Below are 26,178 nucleotides of genomic sequence, written 5' to 3' on the forward strand. Positions count from 1 at the left end.
AAATATACACTGCAGCTCCCAAATACAATGTGAAAACATCAAAAGGAAGAATCACGTGGAAACATTTATGAACTTTTCGCCAAAAGGATGCAAGTTTCAGGCAGAATGTGGTTGATAAAAGGTCAAAATGCCTCGTTTAGACCGGAATCATTTCATTTTTTACTTATTTCATTCTTCCGTTTGGCTCTCACCTCTGCCAACTTGGACCAGTTGAAGGACTTGAGCGGATTGGACGGCTGAGGAATGTTCTTCCTCTTCAGGGACGGCCCCAGCGGCGCTCCCGGCGGCGGGGGGATGCCTCCGACGGGCGGGCGTCCGGGAGGAGGCGGGGGGCCGCCCGGCGGGGGGGGCGGCGGAGGCGGAGGGGGCATCATGCCACCGGGGGGAGGGGGAGGTGGGGGAGGGGGAGGGGCCACACACATGCCGCCTGCTCCTGGCAGGAGGGAGGGGGGCAGGGGGCCGCCGGGGGGGCCCGGGGCGAGGGGGGGGCCGCCGGGGACGACAGCTGCCTGCCTCTGCAGGGACAGACAACACCAGAGACGGAGACGCGTTTCTAAGTGTTTCACCCACAAACACAGGACACAGTTGTGGTCCTCCTTTAGTCAGTGGCCTGAACAAACCTCATAATTAAAACCTCGTGGTACAGAAATACACACATTTGAACTGTATGTCAGTGTATTTTGGATATTCGAGATAAGGCCTGGGACATTTAATGCTGACGTGCAACTGAAGTAACTTTCCCGGAGACGCGGAGTAAAGACGGAGCGGACGGGCCAGACGTACGGTGCTGAGTTCGTGCAGCCGCGCAGAGAGTTCTGCCACGTGCTGCTTGACGTTCTTGTGCTCGTTGCTCTCCTTCTCCAGCTTCTCTTTCATCTTGTTGAGCGTCTGCATCATGTCCTCCTTCTCCTGCGTCTTGGCGTCACATTCGCGTTCCTTCTTCTCGAACTTCTGCTGCAGCTCATGGTGCTCTGCAAGGCAGCATTATTATTATTATCATCTCTCTTTTTTTTTTTTTTTAAATCAATGCGATCCATTCATGTGGAACTATTAATATTGACATTTATGCATTTCATGATTTTCAGACCAGATATTTTTAACCTCACCTTTTCTCATTTTCTCCGCCTGCTCTTTCCATTGTTTGACCTCGTTCTCGTTCACTAGCCTGCAGAGAGAACGACGCACATAATTAATGACAGCATCCACGTCCATGACTTCACCGATTGTTTTGTTTTTTCCCGAAACTTAAAAGGAAAGCTGTTCTTCGGAGCCAATGCTGTTTTTGCACATGGCTTTCAACTCTCCAGAAAACACAGGGCTGAGTCTCATTTTCCCATTTGGCAGGCAACTCATCCGTTTTCATGCACTGTTCTATGTAAAGTGTCGGTGTTTTGGGGGGGGGGGGGTCGGAGCACTCACATCCGGACAACATTCTTCACGTTGAAATTCTCCAGCGGCGCCACGTCGGGGTCGTGGCCTTTATCGTTCTGCAGGACCATCTGCTGGACGATGCGGTCCAACAGCAGCCAGTACTGTACCGTGTTCCCGCTCCTCTTGTCTGGACACAAGCAATACAGCAACACAGAGTATTATTCTCCACTGGGGGGGAAAAAAAGTCTCATACAAATTATGCATGCTATGTTGATTCCTTGTATTTAGGTGTTATGACAAGCCTACATCTTATTAACACCGCTGCATAGTTTTTCTCACACTCAGATGAAGGTTTGTGAAGAAAAAGACGCCTGCAGCATGTTTGACCTCAAAACAAGAGGTATTCAATGTTTTGTTTTATTTTTTTGTTTTTAACATTAATAACAGTTGCAGCTTGTGACGGGGAGCAGCGTTCAGTGTGGCTGGGAACGGCGCTTATCCGTTTTCTGGACTGACTAATCGTGAGTGAGTCAACATTCTTATCTCCGCGGCCTCGGAAACCGAGTGTACAGATGCATTGTGAATTTTGTGGGAGTAAAACCACCAGCTAATCTGGAGGCTCATTACATTTGGGCATATTTGAAATTCCACCGTCTTTTAATTGTTTAAGCTGGGAGAAGAAAAAAAAAACAAAAAACAAAAAAAATCTTTCTGCAAAATGCTGGCAATATTCACACGGTTGCAATTGTTTTAGACGTTTCTGAACAACAGATTCAAACTTGGGAGACGGAGTGTTTAGAGTGATCTTTAGGACGTCATGAAACAAATCCTGGCCAGAAACACAAAATCCATTCACACTGGGGAGACAACCTCAAAGCAAACTGATGGAAAATGTCCATTTAAAGAAGAGCAGTGAGGACTGATGAGGTGAAACTTGAGTGACCACAGTGCCGTGCAGGTCTGCTTATATTTCCCAATGAATCGATGTCAAATAAGTCGGGCATTAACGAGTCAGGAACTTTCTGTCTTTAGCTGCAGCGGCAGGGTTGCTTTCAGCTTGGTTGGTTTTCGTACCGATAAACATGCCGTCACACACACTACAGGATCTCTTGTTGCAAATATTGAACGTTTATTATCGCTGACCTCTCCTTCCGAGCGGATCAGACCCGACAAAATCGCTCTTAACACTCCTGTAGTGTGTGTCGCCTTTAGTCACAAACGAGGTTTAGACTTGGTATAAATCAGGTTACAATTAAGAGTAGAAACAGGTCCAAACTTAGACTAAATATACATCTGAACTTAGTTTAAAACATGTTCAAATTTGATCTAGAAAGAGAAGAAGTCTTAGTCTCCGACGCTATTTTACCATGAACTGTAAAGAAGAAGTAAACAAAGACTACAATCCCAACAAAATAAGGGCGGGGACACACAGGAAGTGGCCATATTTGGTAACAGTCTGTACTGCTTTATATTTTCGTCTAACGATCCTAAATTGAAGAAGGTGCAACAATAATTCAGGGGATATTTGGAGTTTTGTAGTGATTGTTATAACAGCGTGAACGTTAACGTGTCGGCCTCCGAAAATCTGTAAAAACTTTAATTAAAAACTGTGAAAACATCCATGATTTTAGATATTTGATTGTATAACTGGCGAGTAATAGTGTATTTTTTAAATAAACTTTGCAGTTCTGAAGAAGAGTAATACCATTCAATTGAGCCAGTTAAACTAGATTACTTGTAAAGGTACTATTTGAGGAGGACGACGTCTAATTGAGGGTATAGTGTGGAACCTCTGAGTCCTGCTCTCAATATAATTGAATCTGTTTGGGATTACGTGTTCAGGTTTTGAGACGGCTTACATCCAGAGGATTCATGTTCAAGTGCAATGCTTCACTTAATTCCATCAAAAGATTTGTTTGTTTACAATCCATGCTGCTTTGGGGACTTTCACCAAACACTGATTCCTCCTCCGATCAACCACTTTGAGTCATGTTATGAGTGAAAATTCAACTGAAAGCTTCATTTCTTGTCTCTTGGCTTGAAATTCAACAGTGTTTTCTCGTAAATATCACTTTACACTCACGTGGCATGAGCAGACAATGATGCAGGACGGACATAAAGTGCGGGTATGCATCTGTGTGGTTCATCTTTTTGCGGATGAGGTCAAACACCTGAGTGGCACTTTTGGTGTCTATGTGTACCTGTGGGGGGATAAAAAAACAGAACAACAACAGCTCAATCAAGTTCCTGCAGAATTGGGTGTGATCCGTTCTCAGTGTGTAATCCGTGCTACGACGCACGAGAACGTTAACGACCGTGTCATTAAGCCTGATAACAAGCCGCTCCTCAATCAAATGTGTTGCAGCAGGATTCAACAGCACACTGCCAAATATTTCACTCTGAGAATCACGCAAAACTTCTTTGTTTTTTAATCTTTCTTACCGACTCGAATCGCTTTGACAAGGCCAGCTCATCCTCATTCCTCAGCATCTCAAAGTAGTCTAAATGCCTGAGTGGGTCAGAGAGGGGGACAGAGTTAGAGGCAGCAGATGTCATACCCTTCAATATAACCTGAAATGATAATATCCAGGGTGAAGTCTTCATGTCAGATCATACATTTCGGACATTTGGTGAGTCACTCAGTGTCCCCCTGGTACTGCTCAGCTCCCGATCAGCAAATATGAATCTGGAGGCCGGTTCTCACCTGTCTAACGTGGAGTTTTCGTGTGAACGGAGCTTGTCGATCACAGGTTGGATTCCCAGCATGAGGAACTCATATCGGAGGTGGATACGGAATTCCAGACTCGTCTGTATTTAGGATTTAAAAAGGGAGAACAATCAGGAAATAGAAGGGAAAAAAAAGAAAAAAGAAAAAAGTCTTGTGTCTCTCTTGTGAGTGTGCCTGACCTCTCCAGCCCCCTGACTCAGCACGGCATTAATAAAGGACATGATGGCCGTTTTCAGGTTGACCTCGTCTCTGTACCGGCCTGTACTCCGGTCCAGGTCGTTGATGAGCGTCTGAGGGGGGAAAATCACAGAGCATGGCACAAGTTAGAAACATCCGGACGACGTGTCAAACCCCACTCGCCCCCCAAGCCCACCTGGAAGCGCGTCCTCTCGCAGGCGAAGCGCTGGTAGTGCAGCATGGACTCCAGGATCTTCTTGTGCCCCCCGGGGACCAGACACACGGCGCCCATGATCTCCAGCACGGCCACCTTGGTCTTAATGTTCTCCGTGGCCAGGCTCTGGGCGATGATGTTGATGCTCTCGGAGTGGGAGAGGACGTGGGCGCGGCCCTGCGAGTTGTTCATCAGCGCCTTGATGCAGCCGATCAGGGACGTGTGGATCTGCGACTCCGTGGTGTCGTAGTCCATGCTCTTCAGGAAGTTCAGGATGCACGTCAGGCCGTCCAGGTCGATGAAACGCGTCACGAACCTGAGAGAGGGAGCGGGAAAGATTAGGGCTTCAAAAAGACTGCAGACAGGCTGCGTACATCTAATAATGCAACTCCAAAAACATTTTATGACGTCAAGAATATTCAAAAACTAAAAAAAAAAGATCAGGAAAAAATGACGAATACATACAAAAAAGAAAACCTTGATTTACGCCAACAGTTTGTAAATATATAAAAAAGAATTTCTTGATACAAGTCCCTTGTAAATTAATAAATAGAGATAAACATATACATAAACACAAAAATAAATCTATATCCAATGTTCATACCTTATATACAGCCACAAAACAATATTCTAGTTAAGAATGTCAAACAGAAGCAGTAATATTAAAGAGACGCCAGATGGTGAAAGGTGAATTAATATTGGCGAGAGGCAGAGCCATTTGTAATTCAACAATCATAAAATCTAAATAAAGAGGGATGAAGGTAAACAAATTAACGGTGACGCCACAAAGCAAACTAACGAAATAAAGATCTCATATCTGTATGTCCACACATCCCGTCTCCTCCATTGCGTCTGCTCTACGTCTCAATTATCTTTAGTAAACGGATCTATATTTACATATACAGAAAATCTTTAACACTGCGAGTGACCTTTATGGGTGTTTCCGGTGATTAATTTTTAAAGACTCCTTCCTGTACGGCTGCGGGGCTCAGAGAGGAGCCACGGCCACGGCGAGACATTTGGACGACCGGTGATGAAAAGACAAACGGAGTGAGACATGGTCACCTCATCGGCTGAGTCCTCAGAGCAGTCTTCAGACTTTCGATGGTTTTGTTCCTCTCTTCCTCGTCTTCCTTCTCCAAAGCGAGGAGCGTCGTCCTCTGTGCCAGAAAACGTTCGACATAGTCAGGATCTAACGACGCGGTCATGAAATGTTAAATACAATCGTCCTGCTGGATTGAGCTCATTGGACAGAGTCAATCTTAGAGGAGCCGTGTTACTTACAGCTGCCATTAAATTGAGCTGGTCGATGTAAAACTCGGGCCAACTGGTCGCACTTTTGTTTTCTTCTTGTTCCTGAAAGAGAAAGACGAGAATAAAATAAGTTCAACAGTGCTTTGGTAATCAATAGCCCTTGACAGAAATCATCCCAAAAAAAAAAGGGGTGAAACAAATGTCCGTACCATTACGCTTATGGATGGATGGATAACTGGCGTGTAATGCACACAAATCATTCAAAGCCTAAAACACGCCGGCTGCACTTTGAAGTATTTGTACTGGAAACATACGCGAGTCAATTAAATCTCCAATGTCATTTCTTGTTGCCTTTAATTTAAAACCCTCAATTGGCGTCACTTTTTAAGTGAGTCAAGACGGCAGATTGGAAATGAAGTTGAACGTTCAAGCCGAGTCGTGGAGACGCGTGTTCGGCCGATGAAGACGACCAGGGACTTGATGGAACGTCTAAATGCGACACAGGACTGTGGTTTCGGTGGAAATAGTTTACAAAGTCGCATGATAATTGCTATTTAGCTCATGTGTTTGAATTGTAGACAATGAATGGTTTGAGTACATCAAAGCTCCATCTTAAAAACAGATGAGAATCCCCCCCCCCCCCTCTCTTTTCCCTCTTTCCATCATTTTTCCAATCAACTGGCAGCAAATGAAACAGACAAACAGCAGCAAACACAGGAAACAGAAGGTCCGGGGGAATAAATAGCCAAAAGCCAAAAAAAAAAAAGGGAGAACTCAAAGTAGGGCGACACAGATATTCAGCCCATTTTATCCTCCAACTCTTCACCGACTTTCCAAAGGTGCCAACAAAAAGGGGAGCACAGCTGCTTGGGGAGGGAAATAAAATCTTGAGATTAGCAAATGAAAATGTTAAAACTGTGGATTAAGGACACGGTCAGACTTATGGAGAGATTAATCTCCAGACGGGCGCACAAACTTGAGACGACGTTGAACGTTTGAATTTCAAACCACCGATGGACACTCGGAGGAGGAAAGACACTCGGGTCGCCATCGGACATAAAAGGCCTTGCTGCCTTAGCGTCGACCCTCGCCCCATTAAGCACAAGCCGACTGTGACCGTCACAACCTAATTGGGCGGTGGGTTAATGCGGCGGCCTGCGGAGACTTGGCTGGCGGCGAGAGGAACGACAAGACCTTGGCCCCGGCCCGCAGTGACAGGACGGCCTGATCTCCACCGGCCAGGCGCTGGACAGACTCCAGTCCATTAGAGCAGCAGATGTGGAGGTGGGGCCGCTTCCTCTCACGTCTCTAAAAGGGTTCGTCTCTTTCACTTCAAACGCTGAAACGTCTCCAGTTTAGTCAGGGTCATGATGAGAGTGAAGGGTTGGGAGTGTCCACTGAGGAATGTCTTTTTTTCTCCCATGGTTGAGGAAACAAGGATCAAAGATACGTCAGGAAACAAGAGTCGCTTTCAGTTCGTTTCTGCCTCAAAGTTACAACTCTGTCTCCTCAGAACTTTGACTTTTATTTTCTTTCTTTTTTTTTTTAATGAAATCCGAAACCCGAGCACCAAAACCTTTACAAACAAACGGATCAGTAAATCCTCTGTCCTCTTTGGCGCCGAGTGCAGCCTTGAAGAGAGCTGACAAGGAGCAGGAAGATTGATTCTCCTCAGCGTGATTTCATCGGCTCAGGTGCCCAGCCAAAGCAAACAGCTCCAGCTCTGACCGACTTATCTCCTCCACTTCCAGCGCGGCCTCTGAAGGGGGGGGAGGGGGGGGCACCGTCATCACTTGTGGGTTTTGAGTGGCCCTGATAATGAACCCATCTTCAACTATATCATCCCACCCGTCGTCGTACGGAAGTTGCACCTGTGGAAGAGAAGCTTTCCTGTTTGCCTTGGCCAACTGAGGGCTTCCTTTGCCACACACACACACACACATACACACACACACACACACACACACACACACACCGCTTCCCCTTTGAGCTCAGATTCAGAGCTGGTATCTGGCTGGGTCAGAGCCAGGTCCTGCTGCAGAGTCAGCAATATTGATGCCGATCTGTCTTCCCTCCCTTTCCTGGCTTCTGCAGGTCGATGTTCCTCTTTAATGTGCTGCTTCACCTCAATCCCCCCCCCCCCCCCCCCCAACGTGCACGCCGACTCCGAAACGTCCTGCACGGACAGAACGGAAGCAGAACACCGTGTTGAGGGTCGGTTTCATAACGTCCAGGGGAGGACGAGCTCGTCAAAGTCCACTGCAGCTACAGACACATGCAACCCAAGCATTTGGACGTTAAGCGGCACTAAGTGATGGCTGCTGTGGGGGGCGGGAGCCACGTCGACGACGCCGTGATCTCACCTGGTCTTAACAGACTGCAGAGCGCTTCACGATAACGACCCAGGTCTGTGCTGAAGGTAAACCCTTCAGGAAGTTTATGGGACACGGGGAGCCTGAATATATAGTCCAGAACACTGCAATGTGCTTTGAACCTCAAATTGAAAGCATCGAGGGACTCCCAACACGTACAAAATAACTCCACGGTGTGCCAAGCTTTGACTTTCACTAATGTTTCCTATTAGTTGGATGTGAGATTGGTGGTCAGGAACGCGGCGTGGCAAAGCAGAAACCTCATTCCACCACTGGCCGATGGAAGCCGCCGACAGCAACAAGTAGGTGGGAGAGCACCCAGAACTAAACGTTACATGGCTTTTCAAGTCTCCGTAAAATAACTGCAGATTATTGGAATTTGTTCTTGAAAACACATTTCACTGCCACTTGAGACACGCGAGAAGATACAAAAAAAAAAAAAGGCACATCTGATACAAGTAAAAAGACAGAAAACAGGGCGGCCCAATGGATGAGGGAACAGTGTCCAAAGCACTGGCAACTATCAAGATCTTTACTCCATGTCACCTTTCTGAACTTTACCGACTTATTTTTCATACATTTCAAATGTAGCTATCGGATTTAAAGCAAAATGAAAAGAGAAAGACCAGAAGAAAGGAGCATTTCTAACACCACCACTCATATTAGAACTGACAGTAAACCGTATTTTGTCCATAAAATGTACGGAAACGTTAATCAATAAACCGTTGGTTTCTCAAATACTTCCTGCACGTCATCAGCAGTGTGATGATTTGTATTTATGAGGACTGCACTTCTGCACCGGCTTTCACAATGTCTTCCTGCAGCTGTGCTGGAGGATTAACACCAGATATCCAGCCATTAGACGAAATCCCCGACCACAATCCTCATTATCCAGTTTGTTTCCAGATGTAGGAAAAGATTAATAAATCTACGTGACCAGTCTGCACAGGGTATCCTACACACACACACGCACGCACACACACCTACGGCCTTGACACACTTTTCAGGAAAGCGATGAGGACACACTCTGCGATAGCTGTTCAGCTCGACTCATCGGAACCAGATCAGACGAGCTGAGGATGAGTCCATAAAGAAAGAAAGAGAGGAAGAAAGGACGAGCAGCTGCCACTGCTTATATCAGGAAGGAAAACTGATGAAACGCGATACTGTCATAGAACAGCAGACATTGTTATGGCTGCAAACATGCTGTGCTGGGGCAGGTGTGTTATCTGGAAACAGAAACGCTGTTAAAATAGGCTGTTGTTTTTCGGGCCACGCGGCAAAATTTCAATGAAAAACAGTGAAACAAGCAGACAAGAGTCTGGCAACGTCGGTGGGAATGTGACCCCAGACCTTTTTTTGGGGTTTCATGGAAGTGAGATAAGAAGTCTGAATACGATCAGACCTGCAATATATTCCATGTTACCCGTCACTGCCTTCAATGTTAAGAGGATTATCTACTGGAAGAAACCAGATATAGCCTCCGTCTCACTCCCTCCATACGTCACTATTTTCATGTCCACCTTGTGTGACAAACCCTTAAGTGAGTTATTCAGGGCAGAGCTTTTTCCAGGCAGCACTTACGAGGAGGCGATGGAGAAAGAGTCTGGATCTGTCAGGAAACCAAAGTGTAACAGGGAACTCTGCGGTGCGGCAGCGATGTGTGTCTTTATTATGTGGCGTTACGGCTCACTGAAGCAATGCTTTGTGCAAACGGGGGGATCGTCCATGAGAATGGTGACGGGAGTTGATTCTTCAAACCGTCAAAATGTCTGAAATGTTGTTTAACAGATGCACAATGACGAGAAACGACGAGGCGGGTTTTTATCAGGCGAGAAAGACACATTACAGGGGAACTTGTGAGGAGGTTTTAATGTCTAATAGTTGGATGTATTTGCCAACGTGTGGAGTTAAAACAGACGCCGATGTTTGTCCAGATTTGCATTAAGAAGATTGATAAGTTTTGATTGCGTTGATCACAACTCGCACTTTCTGGAATGAAAATGAGGAATGCGCCAATATGACGTTTTTAAAGGACGAGTCCAAGTGTGAGTGCTTGTCGATAGAGTATAAATACAGGTACTTATTAACAATACGTACATATTAAAAGTATTTTGGATTCATATTGCAACAACACATCATCAGTAGGGTAAAATTAACCCGTCTCATGACGGTGTAATCCCAACTCAGGTTCCATATTAGTGGGTGAACGATCCGACACTCGGTGAATTCTGCTGCCCGATGACAGGACCAGTACACAGCGAAGGATCAAAGGGCCAGTTATCTCTGTGCTAACTTTTCTTTCTAACGTTGCCTTAAAACCACCAAAAATCAGAAAGCTCACAAGTCTAGATTCATACCGGATACAACCATCAGTGTTGGTATCAGTGCATCTCTGATGAATCTTCTGGACATTTCAACAAAGAAGCAAGACATTTCTCAAGTCATGTAAGAAGAATTTACATATCTGGTTCATTTAAATTGAAAAAACAAAACAAAAAACAAATGCGGTAACTGGTGAGAAGATCCCCGGGGTCGAGTCGGGATGCAGGTGAATAAAATCTCCACTGTTCCAGTCTAGGTTTTGCCAAATTCAGAGTTACAATTGATTCTAAAGATAATTTAGAAGTGAAAACTTGGGATTTTCTCTTTTGGACTTTTCCTTGTGAGTCGTCGTTGGAATAAATGACTATATGTAGTCTTTAGTCTATGAATTCTTGGCGTGAACAATGTAAAAAAAATAAAAAGAATTCTCTCAAGCCGTGTCCAATATATTAATTCCATGAAAGTGTTAATGTATGGCCACGGTAGGTCTGACCTTCAATCTGACCTGTAGCTTCTCACATGAAACAGACCCGTGTGCGTCCAAAATAAAAAAATAAAAAACCCCACCGAAGGTGTTCCCGGAATATTGTTTTTGGCACGACTGGGAGGAGCGTACACATAAAACTAATTACCTGCATTCCACAGGAACCGTACACAGACAACACACGCTTGCTGCAACCTGCTGTGAGTGGAGGTGGCGACAAGTCGCGAGTTTGAGAAAAAAACAAAAACAAAACACACACGGCTTCAGGACTCGACAGATCCGTGAGAGCGGGGAGAATATCCCTCTGCCGCTGGGATAATTACAGAGGATAATCAGTGAAAACGTCCATTCGGCAGTGAGCCTGTGACGGCTGATATTGATTGATGTAGCATGTAACTTCTTCTTCTTTGGTTTTTTTTTGTTTACCTTCTTTTTGCTGCAGTAGATTTGCCATTTCTTCTCTGCTGGCAGGGCGAACATCGCTTCTCTGTGCTTCTCTGTAAGGTCGAGCTCATCCTGCAAAGGGAGATAAAAATAGCACACGAGGTTGAGAGATTGTGCGGAGGTTGCCGAAGGAGGAGGACAACGTCGAAATATTATGTCTTTGCAGTGATTTGCTGCCGAGCGCACAGACGGGATGAGATTCGCTGTCCAAATAATGGGCATCGTTCCTTAAAGCTCTGTTCACACAACGCGGCTAAATATAATCAAACCGTGGCGGTGCAAACTTCACAGTATCGGCTTCAACCAAATGTTTCTTCTCCAAATGAAAAGCAGGGGCCAAGAGCATCATTTTGTGATAAAGCTCTTCACGATATCAGAGGGATCAGTCTCCTTGATGAATTTAGCGTGACGGTGGATCAGATCAGAAGCCTCCCGGGCTGCGGAGGTGTGAGTAATGGGGGGGGAGGGGGGGGGGATTAGGCGTGGTCGGTCTGCTCGACATGTGGCAACAAACATCTGGAGACAACATGCGTCACGACACGTAACGGATAGTTCACAGAGGCGTTCACACAACGGCGCTGTCTGGAAGTCTTCGACTAAATATGAAGAGGAAATGGGGACAAATAAGACGGATCGGCTTATTCTATAGCTCATGAGAGACTTTAAAGCTGGAATTATTAGTGAAGCTAAATAAAAGCTTTTTTCAGTTTGGAGTTTCCGGGCCGTCCTGTGTGGAGTTTGCGACCTGGCAGGTTGTGCCCTCGATTCCCCCGCGGTCCGATGGGCCTGGCTCCAGACACCCGCCAGATAAAGTGGCACTGCAGCTGGACAGAGGTGAGGCTAATGCAGTTTACCCAACAAACACATGTTTTAAGACGCCACGCCAGCTTGGGAATTAGGAAAGTACTGATGGCGTATTTTATTTGAAGGGCGAGTACCAACCTTTAGCAGTGTCAATACAAGTACCTACTAAATGGAATTCAGTCCCATTTATACTCCACACGTGATACTAGAATCGGTAGAGGTCCATCGCTATTGGGAATTATTTGGGAAATTGCAAATCAAGCCCTGTGGAAAAACATGCGCAAAGATCAATGTAGTTTTTTTTAAGGTATTGAATAAACCTTTGATTTGAACCGTCGGGGCTAAAAAGTTATTATTGCGTCATGTTGTCAATGAGAACTTATTGTTTACTGCTCCAGATTAGTTACTTAATCATTTGCTGGACTGCAAGCGATGGCATGGGGGGGGGGGGGGGGGGCAGAGAACTCACAGGTCCAAGTCAGACTAAAGGTCGGTTCTCACTTGTCGCTACGGCGCAGATGGCCACAAGTTATGTCGCAACGTCGGCCTTCTAATTATGCGCGCACATGGTGGCTCGTAGTGGATATAAAGAAAAGCACGTGGCTTGTTTTCTTTTCGTAAACAGAGCAACTGAACGCCTCCTCGTCGCCACACTCGGCTCACTCAATTATGCCTCCATAAAGGGTTGTGGACAAAAACAAGCAATTAGCAGATGGAGGAGACCCGAGACATTAAGAGCTCTTGAATGAAGCCCATTGATGTGCAGAAAATGTCATGCTTCGATTACTGTGGCAACCCAGAGAGCCGGGGAATGGGGCCAGGGGAGAGAGGAGGGCCCGACAAATTAGAAGTGACAATATGAGGGAAAGAAAAGCAGCCTGGCCTCGTTTATTCACGAGACAGTGGGAAGTGTAAACTGGGAGGAAGTCGTGAATGGGAGGCTTTACAAAGTAACACAGTGTAAACAATCAGGACGCTTACAACTTGAAGATCTTTCCAGTTACATAATAACACCGTAAGCCCCGTTTCCAAGTACTTCTACTTGAGTATTTAAATTTGTTCTCCTGCCTTTGTATTAATAGTTGGTTTCAGTGACGTTCCTCGTCTGAGTGACGTTACGTTGGGAGGCCAAGTTCATAAGATGATGAGGAAACGTCCACATTTTAAGTTTACAGGAACAATTGTGCGACATGTAAATGTGATTAAAACTGCTTCACCATCAGAAACGTAACGTAACACAATGGTACTTTTAAGAGCGAGTCGAGCAGGACTGCCATGTTTCACACAACAGTGAAAGTCACACTTTCAACTTTAGGATCTCGCGGTGAGAAGCAAGCTTTGGTTGACGGGCTGACGAATTTCCCATTTTGTTGGGATTCACAGGAAATAAAATCCATTAGCAGATTTTATTTTTTTATTTATTTTTTTATCTTAAAACTGAAAGTCAGGGGAGTCGATCCATTATAAGCTTACAACACATACATCCCAGTTTTAAACTGACATTTTTGGATGATTTCTTGGAATAAAAATGGTTTCAGAATCTCCTCCACTGGTTTCACACCCAGCTTCATGGCATACATGTTGTATTTTTGGAAATCCCGTGCGTTTGGCATTTTAAGACGCATTTTAAAAAGTCGCCAACAGACGACTGATTGGCACAGAGCGGGGGAGTCAAACATTTTAATTCAGTCGTCCAATTTCATCTCGAGTGGGCAAGACCCATAAAACAATGCCATAATAACCTTTAAATTGAAACCTTCAAGCTGTCCTCTGTTGTGGTGCGGGTCATACGTGTTAAAATTGTCTATATTTTCACAAAAACAAAAAATCATTTCTGAAAATTATGACGATCTCAACATAAAATCAAATTTTCATGAACCCTTCTGACATCGACACGTATTTCACTGAATGGAACACAAATGTCTTTACCGTTTTTATTGTGGTTTATGCAGCTGATAATGCTGTTTTGAACTTTACAACAGCATTTATGTCACGTCGTTTTGTTGTTTACCGACACATGGATTCTTATCAGCGTACAAAAGTGTGGATTGAAACGAGGAAGTGCTTGAAGAAGAGGAGTCTCACCACCAACTCGGAGAACATGCCGTCCAGCTCGTCGTAGCCCGGCATCGGCAGCGCCGGCTCCATGGCCTGCAGGGCGAAGTCCTCCCGCAGCCTGTAGGTGATCTCCGGGTGGTCGTTGCTGTTGAAACAGCAGAAGAAGAAGGACATCCCGCCGCCGCGGCCGCCGCCGCCACGCTTCCGGGGAGCCATGGCTGTCCAGCGCGTCCGACCGCTCAGGGTAAGGGAGGGTTGGAGGCTCCTGCGGGGGGGCCTCGTTACGGCCTCCTCCACCTCAGGGTTTGGCCTCCGTCAGAGAGTGCTGCGGGCGCAGACACAAAATATACGGTAAATCTACAACAACTGGCTTAAGTTGCGGGCATTTTAAATACTCAACATGTTTCACAAATAAGTATGAGGTTTACGTCGTCGGAACTGTTTGGGAGGGGTACGGACATTGAATTGTGTGAAGTGGGTTTATTCACGTCAAGCATTCAACAGTTCCAGAACAGTTCCAGAACAGTTCCAGAACTCTAGATCAGGGTTTTTCAACCACTGTGCCGCAGCACACTGGTGTTTCCGCGAGATCTAGTCAGTTGTGCCGTGGGAAATGATCCAATTTTAAAATTTTTTTAAAAAAGCATTTGCTCTCACAGCCGTTGCAGAGTAATCATGTATAAATACTCTTCGCCACTAGAGGGCAGCACAGAACATTGCCGTTGAAATCGAAACTGACAGACGTCGGTCTGGTTAATCTCCACCACCACCTCCTGCTCCCATCTTGTATCAAAGTGTGTCAGTGACAGTGATGGAGAAGTTTTTGAAAAGGAAGAATGTGAACCAGGATCTCAGCTCTTCATCCATCAGGTCCAGGTTTCACACTGAGTGAGTCAAAAAACAAAAAAAAAAGAAATTGGGAAATACCTTTTTCTGTATTTACTTGATTCCTGTTGATAAAGCATTGATGAGAATGACTTTATATTGTTAATATAGGCTACAGAGTATAAAACTTTAACATTTCGGGTGGTGGTGTGCCTCCAGATTTCTCCAAAGAAAAAACTGTGCCTTGGCTCGAAAAAGGTTGAAAAACACTGATCTAGAGAGACAGAGACAGAGAGAGAGACAGAGAGACAGAGAGAGAGACAGAGAGACAGAGAGAGAGACAGAGAGACAGAGAGAGACAGAGAGAGACAGAGAGAGAGAGAGTGTCGAAGGGCTTGCCAATCAAACGGTGTAAATGTTCGGCTGCTTGCGGCTTTGGAAAGTTACACGAAATGCTCACAATCCCACATCAGAACGTTGCGCAGGAAGCCGCTTTCCGGCGCCATGGAGCCGTTCAAGGAGCGGTGGACACGGAGTGCCGTCACCAGTCGGGAGATCGATTTCAACTGGCACCGAAGACGAAAGGCTATTACTTCCTGTTCTCCGACATGAAATCCGCAGCAATCTGGCAACCGACGTAAGAGCTGTGAGCACAGCTGGACGAGGTAAAGTCTACGAAGGCCCCTGACTTTTGCACACTCGGGTCCTGGTAACGGCGAATAATGTGGGGGTCACAGTGTTTTTTCTCCAGGGGAAAGTATTGTGCACTCAAGTCACGGAGGGCGAGCGCTGAAAGATTCAATTATGTCGTTTACACAATAAAGCCCTGTCATGAGAGTGTGATGTTTGAAATGGAAACCATAATTTGCCTGGATTAGTGTATTCAGGCCCTCTCATCTCCCTTTTCCTTCCCATTGAGCCCCGGCTTTCCTCTGCAGATCTGAGCGGGTAATGACTAGAAGGACGTGTTTACAATGGCCGCGGTGAGAGGTGTGCGAAGGCTCTTTGTTGTGTTGCAGGCCGGCCGGGTTGATGTGGGCGAGAAAAACTGGGCTTGAAAACGTGCATTCTTCCTTCTAAAACATGATGTCGGCCTGCACACTGTCCCACTGAGAAGTGAGGTTTCACAAGTCAAACTCAACTACATGATACTTCCATCTCGCACATAATCATAAACACCTGATTTTTTTTCCCTTCCTGCAGTTTTACCAAGTCGACCCTACTGTAGGTTTGGAAGGTGTCTAGCAACTAGAGTTTCACTAGAAATATAGAAGGTGAATGATACTATATTAATAATTACTGTAGCAGGATACAAACCATCTGGATCAGCTTTTATAATTGAAGCTTATTACAGAGTCTAAATCAAATAAATCCCAGTGACTCTGGACTAAGACGACAATGAGGTTTGTATCCAGTGTTGAAAGCCGAACTGACAGATGTTATCGTAGCTTAACATCCCCGATTTAAAATCAATAACTGCAAAGGCTGTTGGTAAAAGCTCATAACTAAGGAGCTTAATTCAAAACGGACTTACGATAAATCCAACATCAAAAAAAAAAAACGAACGAGACAGAGAGAGGCCATGTTTCACACAGAACATGCCAAAATCCAAGACGTCTCAGACAGTCCAGATCCAGAGGAAAAAACTGAGTCGCGCCACAGAAACGGGCTCTCCGGTCCCTCCTTGGTGCGACGGGAGCGTGAAGCCAAGTCTCACAAACCACAGAGGCTGTGTGGCGAACCTGCGGGAATTTCTGGACGTCTTTTCTCGACGACCGGTATCCCGCCGGACCCAACCGCGTTCACTTGACCCCGAGAGTTATTTCCAATAACTGCACCCAGACACATCGCGCGACCTGCGGTGTGATGCGCCTCTAATTTTAGCCCGGTCGGTTCGCGTCCTCAAGCTGCAGCCGTACGGCCGTGGGTCACCGGGGGGGGGGGGGGGGGAACGGGCGACGGATTCAGTGATTTCTTCCAAAAGGAGAACGTGAGGACGTCTCCTATTGGCAACTTTTTGGTTTTTAGAAAGCCTCGATGATATAAAAAGTAAACTTTGCGGTCCGTCTGAATAAACCCTGATGCCATCACTGTCCTATTTTGATTTCTTTGGTCATCTGGGTTTCCTGTAGCCAGCAGCTGCTGTCCTCTTTACAAAAAAAAAAACATAAATAAAATGAAAGTCTTTTTTTCTATCCCCCAGTGAATCTTGAAACCAGAGTGACTTTCCACCCTGCACATTATAAATATGGTGATTGATGCAAACAAAAACAAAAAGAAGCAAAATGGCAAATTAATAAAAACACAGTCACATAGATAAGGTATAATTTGTCTGAACGAATTGGTGATAAACAGCAGCATTCATCACAAACGCTCGAGGCCCGTGGGACAAATCCGGCTCACATCTGGCCCAGTATTAATAAGTAGGCAACCAGTCAAAACACAACAGTAAAATGTATTCATTGCAAAGTATAATCGGTCCTTTGTAAAAAAAAATATATACAATGTGCAGAGCGACAAGGTACCTGAGGCCAAACTGCCACACAGGAGACAAAGCACACAGCAGCTCACTCTTACCGACACACTGGATTGTGTATTTATCTTGACACATCCTCGACCATTTCAAACTGGAGGTCTCGGCAGCAGCTGCTTGGCTTCACACTCCCTCAAGAAGCCACTCAAAGGCCTCTTTGACCATATTAGTCCACAAAGCTGCCCATCTTTCCATTAGCTAAAGCCGGCTATAAACGTTGTGTAAACTGGTGAGACGGAGTGGGACGCCACTGGTTCCCGTCCAGCTACAACAGCCTGCTGATGTGGGTGGGAAAAAAAGGCTTCAGTGTCACTGTGAAGTCTGCTGTGACTCTTTAAACCTGCGGGACCGACGTTTTCCCCAGTTCACCCTCGGAGGTTGTCTGTCAGACGGTCAAGGGTTCCCCCAACGTCAGCGATGGCCTGTTGCAACAGGAAGAAATTCCTCTCGTAGCCCGGTGAGTGCTGTGACCCTGAACAACACGCACAACAAACATCTCTTGACTGTCACCTGCTCATGCTGCAAGGAACCCCTAATTATCATGAGCTGGAGTACAGGGGGGGGGGGGTTCAAACTGACCCTTACCTGCACAAAACGGTGAAAGTCGAGCGAGATTCACTGCGTTTTCCAAGGAAAAGGCCTGTTTGAGATGTTAGCCATCGGAAAGTCGACAGTGATGCCATGCAGCAGCCGTGCTTTCCGTGTAATCAAGAGGAACGCTGTTTATCCCCGCTGTACCAGCAAAAAAACCGTCGTGACTTCTGTAGGCGGCTGCTTACAGTGCAAAACGGATTCTTTTGTGCTTCTTCATTCAACACACATTGAAAAATTAGACCCGCCTCCCCCACTTCCAACCCATAGTCAAACAAACACTTCTCTCTTTGTTTGAAGGAGTTTTCTGTCTGTGGATAGTCTTGTTGTTGTCTTGACCATGTGGTTTGGCGGGTGACCTGGAATCGGTCCAGGCCGTAAAAAGAAGGGGGTGGGGGGGGGGTACAACCTCCAAAACAAAACAAAACCCAGTGTTTGTGAGCGGAGTGAGAGATGGAGCATGGTGTCTGTCCGCAGGACTGTTGTAACGCGTCCAGCTGTCATGTCCGCTGGAGAAAAGACAGAAGCGTCTTCAGCTAAACACAGAGAGGCGGACTGCTGCCGCCGCTAAACACGAATGAAGAATTGAAGGTGGAGCGGACGCTCGTCGTCCAGCTGCTCCTTCTTCTCGCATGCTCTCGTTTTTCTTCCTCAGTACATTTTACCAGGCTCTTTGAACTGAACCGCTAAATATTTAATAGGATCATCAATTCAAGCAATATAGACACCAAGACATAAGGGGTACATGTATTTCTTTGCTGCGATGCGCCTAAAACACGATTGAATTTGTGTGAAGCTGACCTCATCGGCTTCACAAAACTCAGCATTTGCTGCCCATAATCTAATTAAGCGCTCGTAAAATAATGGCGGCCAGGAATAGGTAGCTTTGTTTGATTTCTAAACACCGACAGGTCAACTTCAAACCGATGCTAAGAAGCCCGTGTGTGCTTGACTTGGAGCAGGAATTCCAGCTTGGAAGGAGAACACAGTGAAGGGTGGTGTATTGAAAACAGATGTATGAAATACCTCCGTCGGCACCGACTGACATTTCCGAGTGCCGTATTTGTCTGTGGGATACTTTTAATATTTCATGTCGGTTAATCGCAGGATAAGGCTGGATGAAATGAGTAGAGATGAAATGGTGTAAAGGAGGTGAATGTTGAAACCTTAATGCAGGGGGAGTAAACCACATTTTAAAAAATCAAGCAATTACTTTAGAAAGTGACTACAAGCACTGATATCTCACATCGGTTCTCAATGTTGTGTCTGTTGCTCTTAAGAAAATCCTTTCACAGCATTTCCTGCAACATGAACAGCTGTATGGAAGGCAAATCATTCCATGAGGGGGGGGGGGGTTTGCGTATATATAGTGTTGCTTTAGCTGCAGTATGGGTGGAGCGGAAAGGTATTTGGTGCACGGAAGCTTAATCTTCTTTTCTGATTTAGGATTTGGGATGGATCAGACTTACATTTTGATAATCGCCTCGCCACAGTGTTCTCAACGCACAGCAACGGGATGCGACGTTGAGCGGCGTTGCAGCGAGACACGGGGGAGAGTTCGCGCTTTGAAAACGTATCTGCTGAATGCCGCACTCATTGTCGGCATGGGAGATTTGTGGATATCCCCCAGGACTGTTGTGCACTGTGCTTTGTCATTTATTTTGGATCAAGTCTGGACAGCTGCACAGAAACGGATCAGGGCACACAGAATAGAGTCGGCGGAGGTCTTTTCATGAGAGTCTGAGGCTGGAGCTGCCCAAAGTGAAGAATAATCTGCAAACCAGCACGTGAACTTTAACTGGTTCATTGCCTCGACTCAAGTGCAAACATTAAAGTACACAACGTGACGGTTCTGCTCTAGCAACAAAAGAACAGCCAGTTTAAATGATCTCCTAGATCAGGGGTGTCAAACATGTGGCCCGGGGGCCAGAAGCGGCCCGCCAGAGGATCTAATCCGGCCCGCCATGTGATTTTTTATTTATTTATTTTTTTTAAGTATAAATATGAAAACTGACAGAGGCTACTGATCTATAAACACTAGATTGGCAAAAATGACATTCAAAACCGCCCTGGGTCAGAATTAATGCATCTGTGGAGGTCACATAACACAACACCTTTCACAATAAAGGTGTGCAATTTATGTGAAATGATACTTTAGACACGTAAACTCAAAACAATGTCCAGATATTGACAAATTGTTTTAATCCTGAATAAAAATATGATTTATCCAGATACAGGTGACCGAGGGTTGTTTTTTTTTTTGCAAATATAATAATATCTGATTAACTTTAATATGTATATTTTGGAATAGACTGGCAAATTCTTGCAGTTACAAAAGGATCAAAAGAAGGAAAGACTTTGACATTTGTCCATATCTGCAGTTTAATATGTTACGTTTGTGGGGTGGGGGTGGGGGGGGAATAAACTGGGCCACGAAAGAAATGCTGAGTGGCAGGTTAAGAGCAGATTAAAATCAATCACTCGCCATTGGCAGTCAGTCAGCTGGGAGCCTTCAGAGCCATCCTCAGTGTGAACCAGCACAGTCTCAGAGTGGTTTGGCTCCAGTGTGTGTTTGTGTGTGTGTGCATTCAAATGATGCGTGCAGTGATGACAAAGGCATCGTCTTGGACGCATTAATGCCACCAGGCTCCGGCAGCAGTGTTGGAGAGGATCTCAGATTACAGGATTAACGTCCAGAGACATGGTAAGAGTGAAGAGGAAGGGATACCGGCACAGGACCGGACAGAGGAAGCGTTTCTTCCACCGGCTGACATTTTACACTCCTCGACGGAGCTGCGGTTTTCCAGTTGTGTCAGGAGTTTGAAGTACTGACGGATGACTGGAACAAAGTTATTCTGAGGGGTGACTTTAGGGAGACGGACTGGTGTTTCACTGTGACGGTCGATGGTGTGCTCGCTTTTCCTGCTTTTTTTGAGATTGCATTGTTATAATCACTGACACACTAAATAACAAAATGTAACTTTCCCATTTTAATTACAACTCTGAAAAAAAAAGCCTTGATCTCTTTGTGACGGCACACGAAGCCTTTTGGGGTCTTTTGTCCTGGAGGTGAATGATGAAGTCACATTTTGCAGCTGCATTTTAATACACTTTGCTATTGGTCTTCAAATATACACACCGTCTTTGTACACCTGGCTTTAAAGAATAACACCCCTACCGCAGGGGTCTGTGACCCGCGGCCCTCCAGCCCTCCAGTCGTGGCTCCCTGCAGTGTTTCTGGTCAATAAACATTTTTATCTGATTCTTAATTTGGTTTCAGAGCAGCTTGAGGTGACAAATGTAACACTTTAACAAAAAACCATGAAGATACTCATGAACTGAAAATTGGACCATACGACAATACATACACGGACACTGAAATACAAGAGGTGGACTCTGCAGCATCTGCTGGAGCGAAAACAGCTTATTCTGTTAGCCATGTTACGCAACAGTAATCCAATTGTTTTGCTCCTCTTTTCTCATTAAAGACTTAAAGATCTCCATCTCGTCTGAAATGTCGGAGATTAGCTGCAGGACTGCCTCAGTGTCCGACTATCCAACGTAATAATGTGAGCAGAAATGATCGTCGGACAACAGGAGAACGACAGACATGATGTGACGGGTTCCCCGCTGGAGCTCCGGCTGAACGACGGATCAACTGAAGCTGCTGAAATGTTTTGTCTGGTTGGATACAGAAGTTCTGCATAAACAAAGTGGGTACGCAATCTGATGGGCAGATGCTCGTCAAAGGCAAGTTATATGGTTCCTGCATAAAGACTCGGTCATTACAGATTGAATTTGACCAGTGTTCTCTTTTAAAACTTTGGTGGGAGCTTGGAATGGCCACGTTACTGGCTGAGCTTTTGCGATTATGATTCATCCGGCAGTGTGTTGCAGAAATGAGACAAAAAGCACAAGAGGTCCATAATCCACCTCTTTTGCACAGAAATAAGCCCAAAAATCCCTTCAGTCACTCAGCATGTCGGCCAACATGATTTCCAGTGGTAAGCTCAGTATCGTAATAGCCTTTGGTTTAAGTTTAGATATGAGAATAATGCATTTTCTCTCAATAAAGATGATTTCCGTGAATGTAAACTCAAACAGCCCCATCAATTAAAAAAAAAACAACTTTGGTATTCCCTTTTACCTCTCAAATGAAAAAAAAAAAACAAATAGCCAAAAGCTAAAAATGTGCATTTCATAGCAGGGAGTGTGCAGTTGAAACATAGGGAGGACAGAGATGAAAAAGCAGGTTAAAGAGGCTGCAGAGCTTTTCCACCGGCAAGGTTGTGAAACCCGTTCTGCAGGCGGAGGCTCCCACCCCCCACTCCCAACGTGTTAGCATTCTTCCACAGGTCAGACCTTCATGTAGGAGGTGAGACTCGGGGCAAAAAAAAAAAAAAAAAGAAGCAGGGAACGACTTGAACGTGCGACAACACCATCCAATCCAGAGCTTCAACTTCGCTATCTAGGCTGCGTTTGTTGGCTGCGCGCCAGAAAAAAGAGGAAAAGAAGAATAATTTGGGTTAAAAATAGCCCACAGGAATTGATCGCTCCCACCAGGCCACTTCATAACAGTGAAATAATATGTCTGTTGATGACAGAAGTAGGTTTCACTTCGATATTCATCCACTATGAAACAGATTTCCGCACTAATATCAACTTGTCTGACGAACTGGAATTAATTCACATCAAGTAAATGTGGGGAAATGCTGTGTATATTACTTCAGATGGGCAGATTAAGGTATTTCAAATCAAGAGAAAAGGGTCTGAGGTGAATAGGGAGCTTTGGTTGATCCAAGTGATTTGTTGTATTGGACCCACAAAAACGGATCACTCCGTTGATTACAGAAAAGTGCGATTCTCACACAAAAGTGGAGGATATGAAATAGTGAAGAGCTGCCAAAATCTATTTATTAACTGCAGAAGAAACACGGAACATTATTAGATGGTTCAGTCCAACAAGGTTCACAGATTCATTCCCGAGTGCTGAACAACCTCACGGTCGTCAATAGAGGGGCGGGGAGACGGGGTCCTTTATAGGATACCCCGAGCTGTCCGCTGTCCATTAAAAATCCCGACCTCTTCACTAGTTGCTATGGCAACCAGAGCGGTGGGTGACTGGCGCACGCCGGGTGGGTGGGTGACTTAATGTAAACCCCTTCCAAACGCACATTACTCTGCTTTTAATCTGTTCTGGATGTTTATAGGCAGGAAAATAGGATTGTCTCTCTAATGCAGCGGACAAAAACAAATAACAAAACCATTTAGGATTACGGGGGGGGGGGGGGGGGGGAATCCAGGCTGCCATCACTTGGAGGGGGGGGGGGGGGGCCTTGAAATCCTGGAGAATTATAGACTGAGCTGTCAGTCCTTTGTAATGCATCAGTCCGTCTGCATAGTATTTACATGCACCGAGGACGACGTGGAGCCTCTGGAGAGAGGCTGCGGAAGCGGGAGTGGAACCTGAGAAGGATGGGCAGCAGCAGGAAGTGAGTGAGGAGACTGAGCAGACCCCCCCACACACACACACACACACTCTACTCAAGGTGACTTTCCTTTTCATTGACCTGATTGTCTGTACTCCACCCCCTCCCCATCACAGAGAAGTATGCCATCCCCTCGTTCTGTCTCTCGCACTCAATTGACACTGATAACGGGGGAGGATGTGAGGCAGCAGCCTGTAGCCTGCATGTGCGTCCGTGTGCGTGTGCGTGTGCGTGTGTGTGTGTGTGTGTGTGTGTGTGCGCGCGCGTGTGCGTGCGATCGCGTATTTCTACCACCACCTCACCCCGTCTCCAGAGCAACCTTGTCATTACGGGGCATTCCCTTCACACCGGAGACAGAATCAGCCCTGGGGCTCTTGTCGGATCCCCCCCACCCTACCTCACCCCACCCCACCCTCCTCCCGCAGTTACTACGGCAACACCGATTTCTGCACCAACACCTCCGTAATAGACAGACATGACACAATCACATACGTATTGGTGAGAGGAATGTATCCTCCTGCGTTCTGGGGAGTGATAGAGCCCCCCTCCTCCCCCCCCCCCCACGCCCTCCCGCTCCGCTCCCGTCACGCACACTCCCAGGCTTGATAGCCTCCAACTATCTGCCGGTCACATGCAGTCCACACACCAGCATTCCAGTCAGCAGATAGCCGCCGCCGTCGGCGCCGCTTCTCCTCCTCGCGTTCAATTTGATTGTGGAGGAGAATAGGAAGGTTCATTGAGCTCGTCTTACCCTGTCCGGGAGCGAGCGCGTCTCCCGTGTGCTCTCGGCATTCCCTTTTATATCCTCCGCTCACTGCAGCATCCACATTTCTGCACTGTCAACAGAAATTTAAAGAAGAAAAAAAAAAAAACTACGCTGGTTCATGGCACGCAGCCGAGCATTTCCTGCGCAAAGGTATGCAATCCACGCAAGTTCAAAGTCATCTGCCTGGGGTTGGGGGGGCTAATAGGCACCTTCCCAGAGGCTGTCACAATCAGCCAAGAGGAGAAAAAAAAATAAAAAATCCCCGTTACATCGGAGCTGTCTTTTCTGACGGCAGGAGGGGGCAAAAGAGGGGGGGGTCTGGCGGTACGGAACGGGCCAACAGTTAAGAGACGTGTGGAAACGGGCCGGCTGGCCGGCGGAGACTTTCCCCTCAACCTCTCCCTGCCGTCGCCTTCCTCTGCAGAGCGCCGTGGGGGCAGAGGGGGACCGGCACAGATGTTACTGGCTCAAGGACACACCCCTTTTCAACACTCCCAGCCCTAATAGGATGCAGCCCAGCCGCGGCCACCGCCCAGCGCACTCCTTCCTCCCCCCAAAAGCCCTCCCTCCCTCCCCTCCCCTCCCCCCCTCCCCACCACCCTTCAAACTGGGCTTCGGCAACTTGCTTGAGGTTTGTTTGGAGAGGGTTTGTTTGGGGAGGTGCATGACGGAAACATAGGCAAGGTGTAAAACATGTGTGGGAGAAACAAGAGGGAGAAAAAATGGAGGGGGGATGAATCTGAGTCTTTAAAGAAAAGAAAGAAAAAAAAAACCCCCATCTGCTTTAATAAACTTCTTTAATACCCTGAAAAACTAGCGAGGAATAAATCTGACGGTGTGCAAATATGAGGGGACGCCCAGAGGATATGAATCTAAACAGTCTCAGACAATCTTGTGATCGGCAACACGACATGCTCGGCACTCAGAGCGAAGCAATAACGCACGATGAATTTCACTTTCTATTCTCAACACTCCCACGGCTACTCCTCCATCCGAAGTAATAGTGTCATGTGAAACATTAACAGAGTAGCCCGCTCTTACAGTTACAGTTCAGTCTGTTCATACACTCGGACAAAGAGACACTCACATTTAGACATATGGATCATTTCACAGTAATCTACATCGACATATCTGTTGACATCTACATATCAACTTGCAAAAGGCAAAGAATTCCACCTGAGGATTTTCTCTACATGAGGATTTCTAACTTACAACCATAAAACTGTATTTTAGCTGATTTCTTCAGCTTCATGTCCCCGACAATACAGGCGTAAACGCGCAAGACCGTCAAATGCTTATTTGTATTTGCAAACTATTGTTTAGCGTATGTTGGATGAATGTTGATTCACTTCAGTTCCGAAGCCACATCATCCACATAATTGCTATTTTCTTGCGTCACAGTTCAGAGGATGAGAGAGTCAGACATGTTCTCATACCGAGAACAGAATTCCCGTCCGTCGTTCGGGCCCTGCAGGTTTCCGTTCAGGTGTCGACAAAAGTGTCATCGCGTCCCAAGACGTGAGTCAAACACCACCGGTGAGTATCGCGTTAACCAGGTATCATGAAGCTCTTTCTTGTGTGTGTGTGTGTGTGTGTGTGTGTGTGTGTGTGTGTGTTATCCAACACCGTTGGGTCCAACCAGAGGAGTCACAAAAAACATGGCATAAAGAACAGCGGAGTATCATTTGCCATGTTAACCAAACTAAAGACTATGGATTTACTCTGCTGGCCAAGAAAAAAATA

At 46.1% G+C, this 26,178-nt stretch overlaps 1 protein-coding gene across 3 annotated transcripts in view; it reads right to left on the reverse strand.

Moving 5' to 3' along the window:
* Positions 1–26,178, reverse strand: part of daam1b (dishevelled associated activator of morphogenesis 1b) — a 47,799-nt gene that overhangs the window by 7,694 nt on the left and 13,927 nt on the right. For 2 of the 3 annotated variants that reach the window (XM_080513767.1, XM_080513765.1), the window contains exons 2-14: positions 14,259–14,556; positions 11,352–11,441; positions 5,775–5,846; positions 5,556–5,650; positions 4,473–4,806; positions 4,279–4,389; positions 4,076–4,179; positions 3,814–3,880; positions 3,455–3,572; positions 1,420–1,558; positions 1,107–1,165; positions 784–971; positions 192–515 (exon numbers count right to left, since the gene is read on the reverse strand). In XM_080513767.1, coding sequence (XP_080369893.1) covers positions 192–515; positions 784–971; positions 1,107–1,165; positions 1,420–1,558; positions 3,455–3,572; positions 3,814–3,880; positions 4,076–4,179; positions 4,279–4,389; positions 4,473–4,806; positions 5,556–5,650; positions 5,775–5,846; positions 11,352–11,441; positions 14,259–14,447 — 1,890 coding nt within the window. In that variant the 5' untranslated portion in view covers positions 14,448–14,556. Of the gene's footprint in view, positions 1–191; positions 516–783; positions 972–1,106; positions 1,166–1,419; positions 1,559–3,454; positions 3,573–3,813; positions 3,881–4,075; positions 4,180–4,278; positions 4,390–4,472; positions 4,807–5,555; positions 5,651–5,774; positions 5,847–11,351; positions 11,442–14,258; positions 14,557–24,420; positions 24,465–26,178 lie in introns of those variants that run through there. The other variant, XM_080513766.1, reaches the window with a different exon arrangement.

The sequence above is a fragment of the Blennius ocellaris genome (genome assembly GCF_963422515.1).
Source record: "Blennius ocellaris genome assembly, chromosome: 18".
Taxonomy (NCBI): domain Eukaryota; kingdom Metazoa; phylum Chordata; class Actinopteri; order Blenniiformes; family Blenniidae; genus Blennius; species Blennius ocellaris.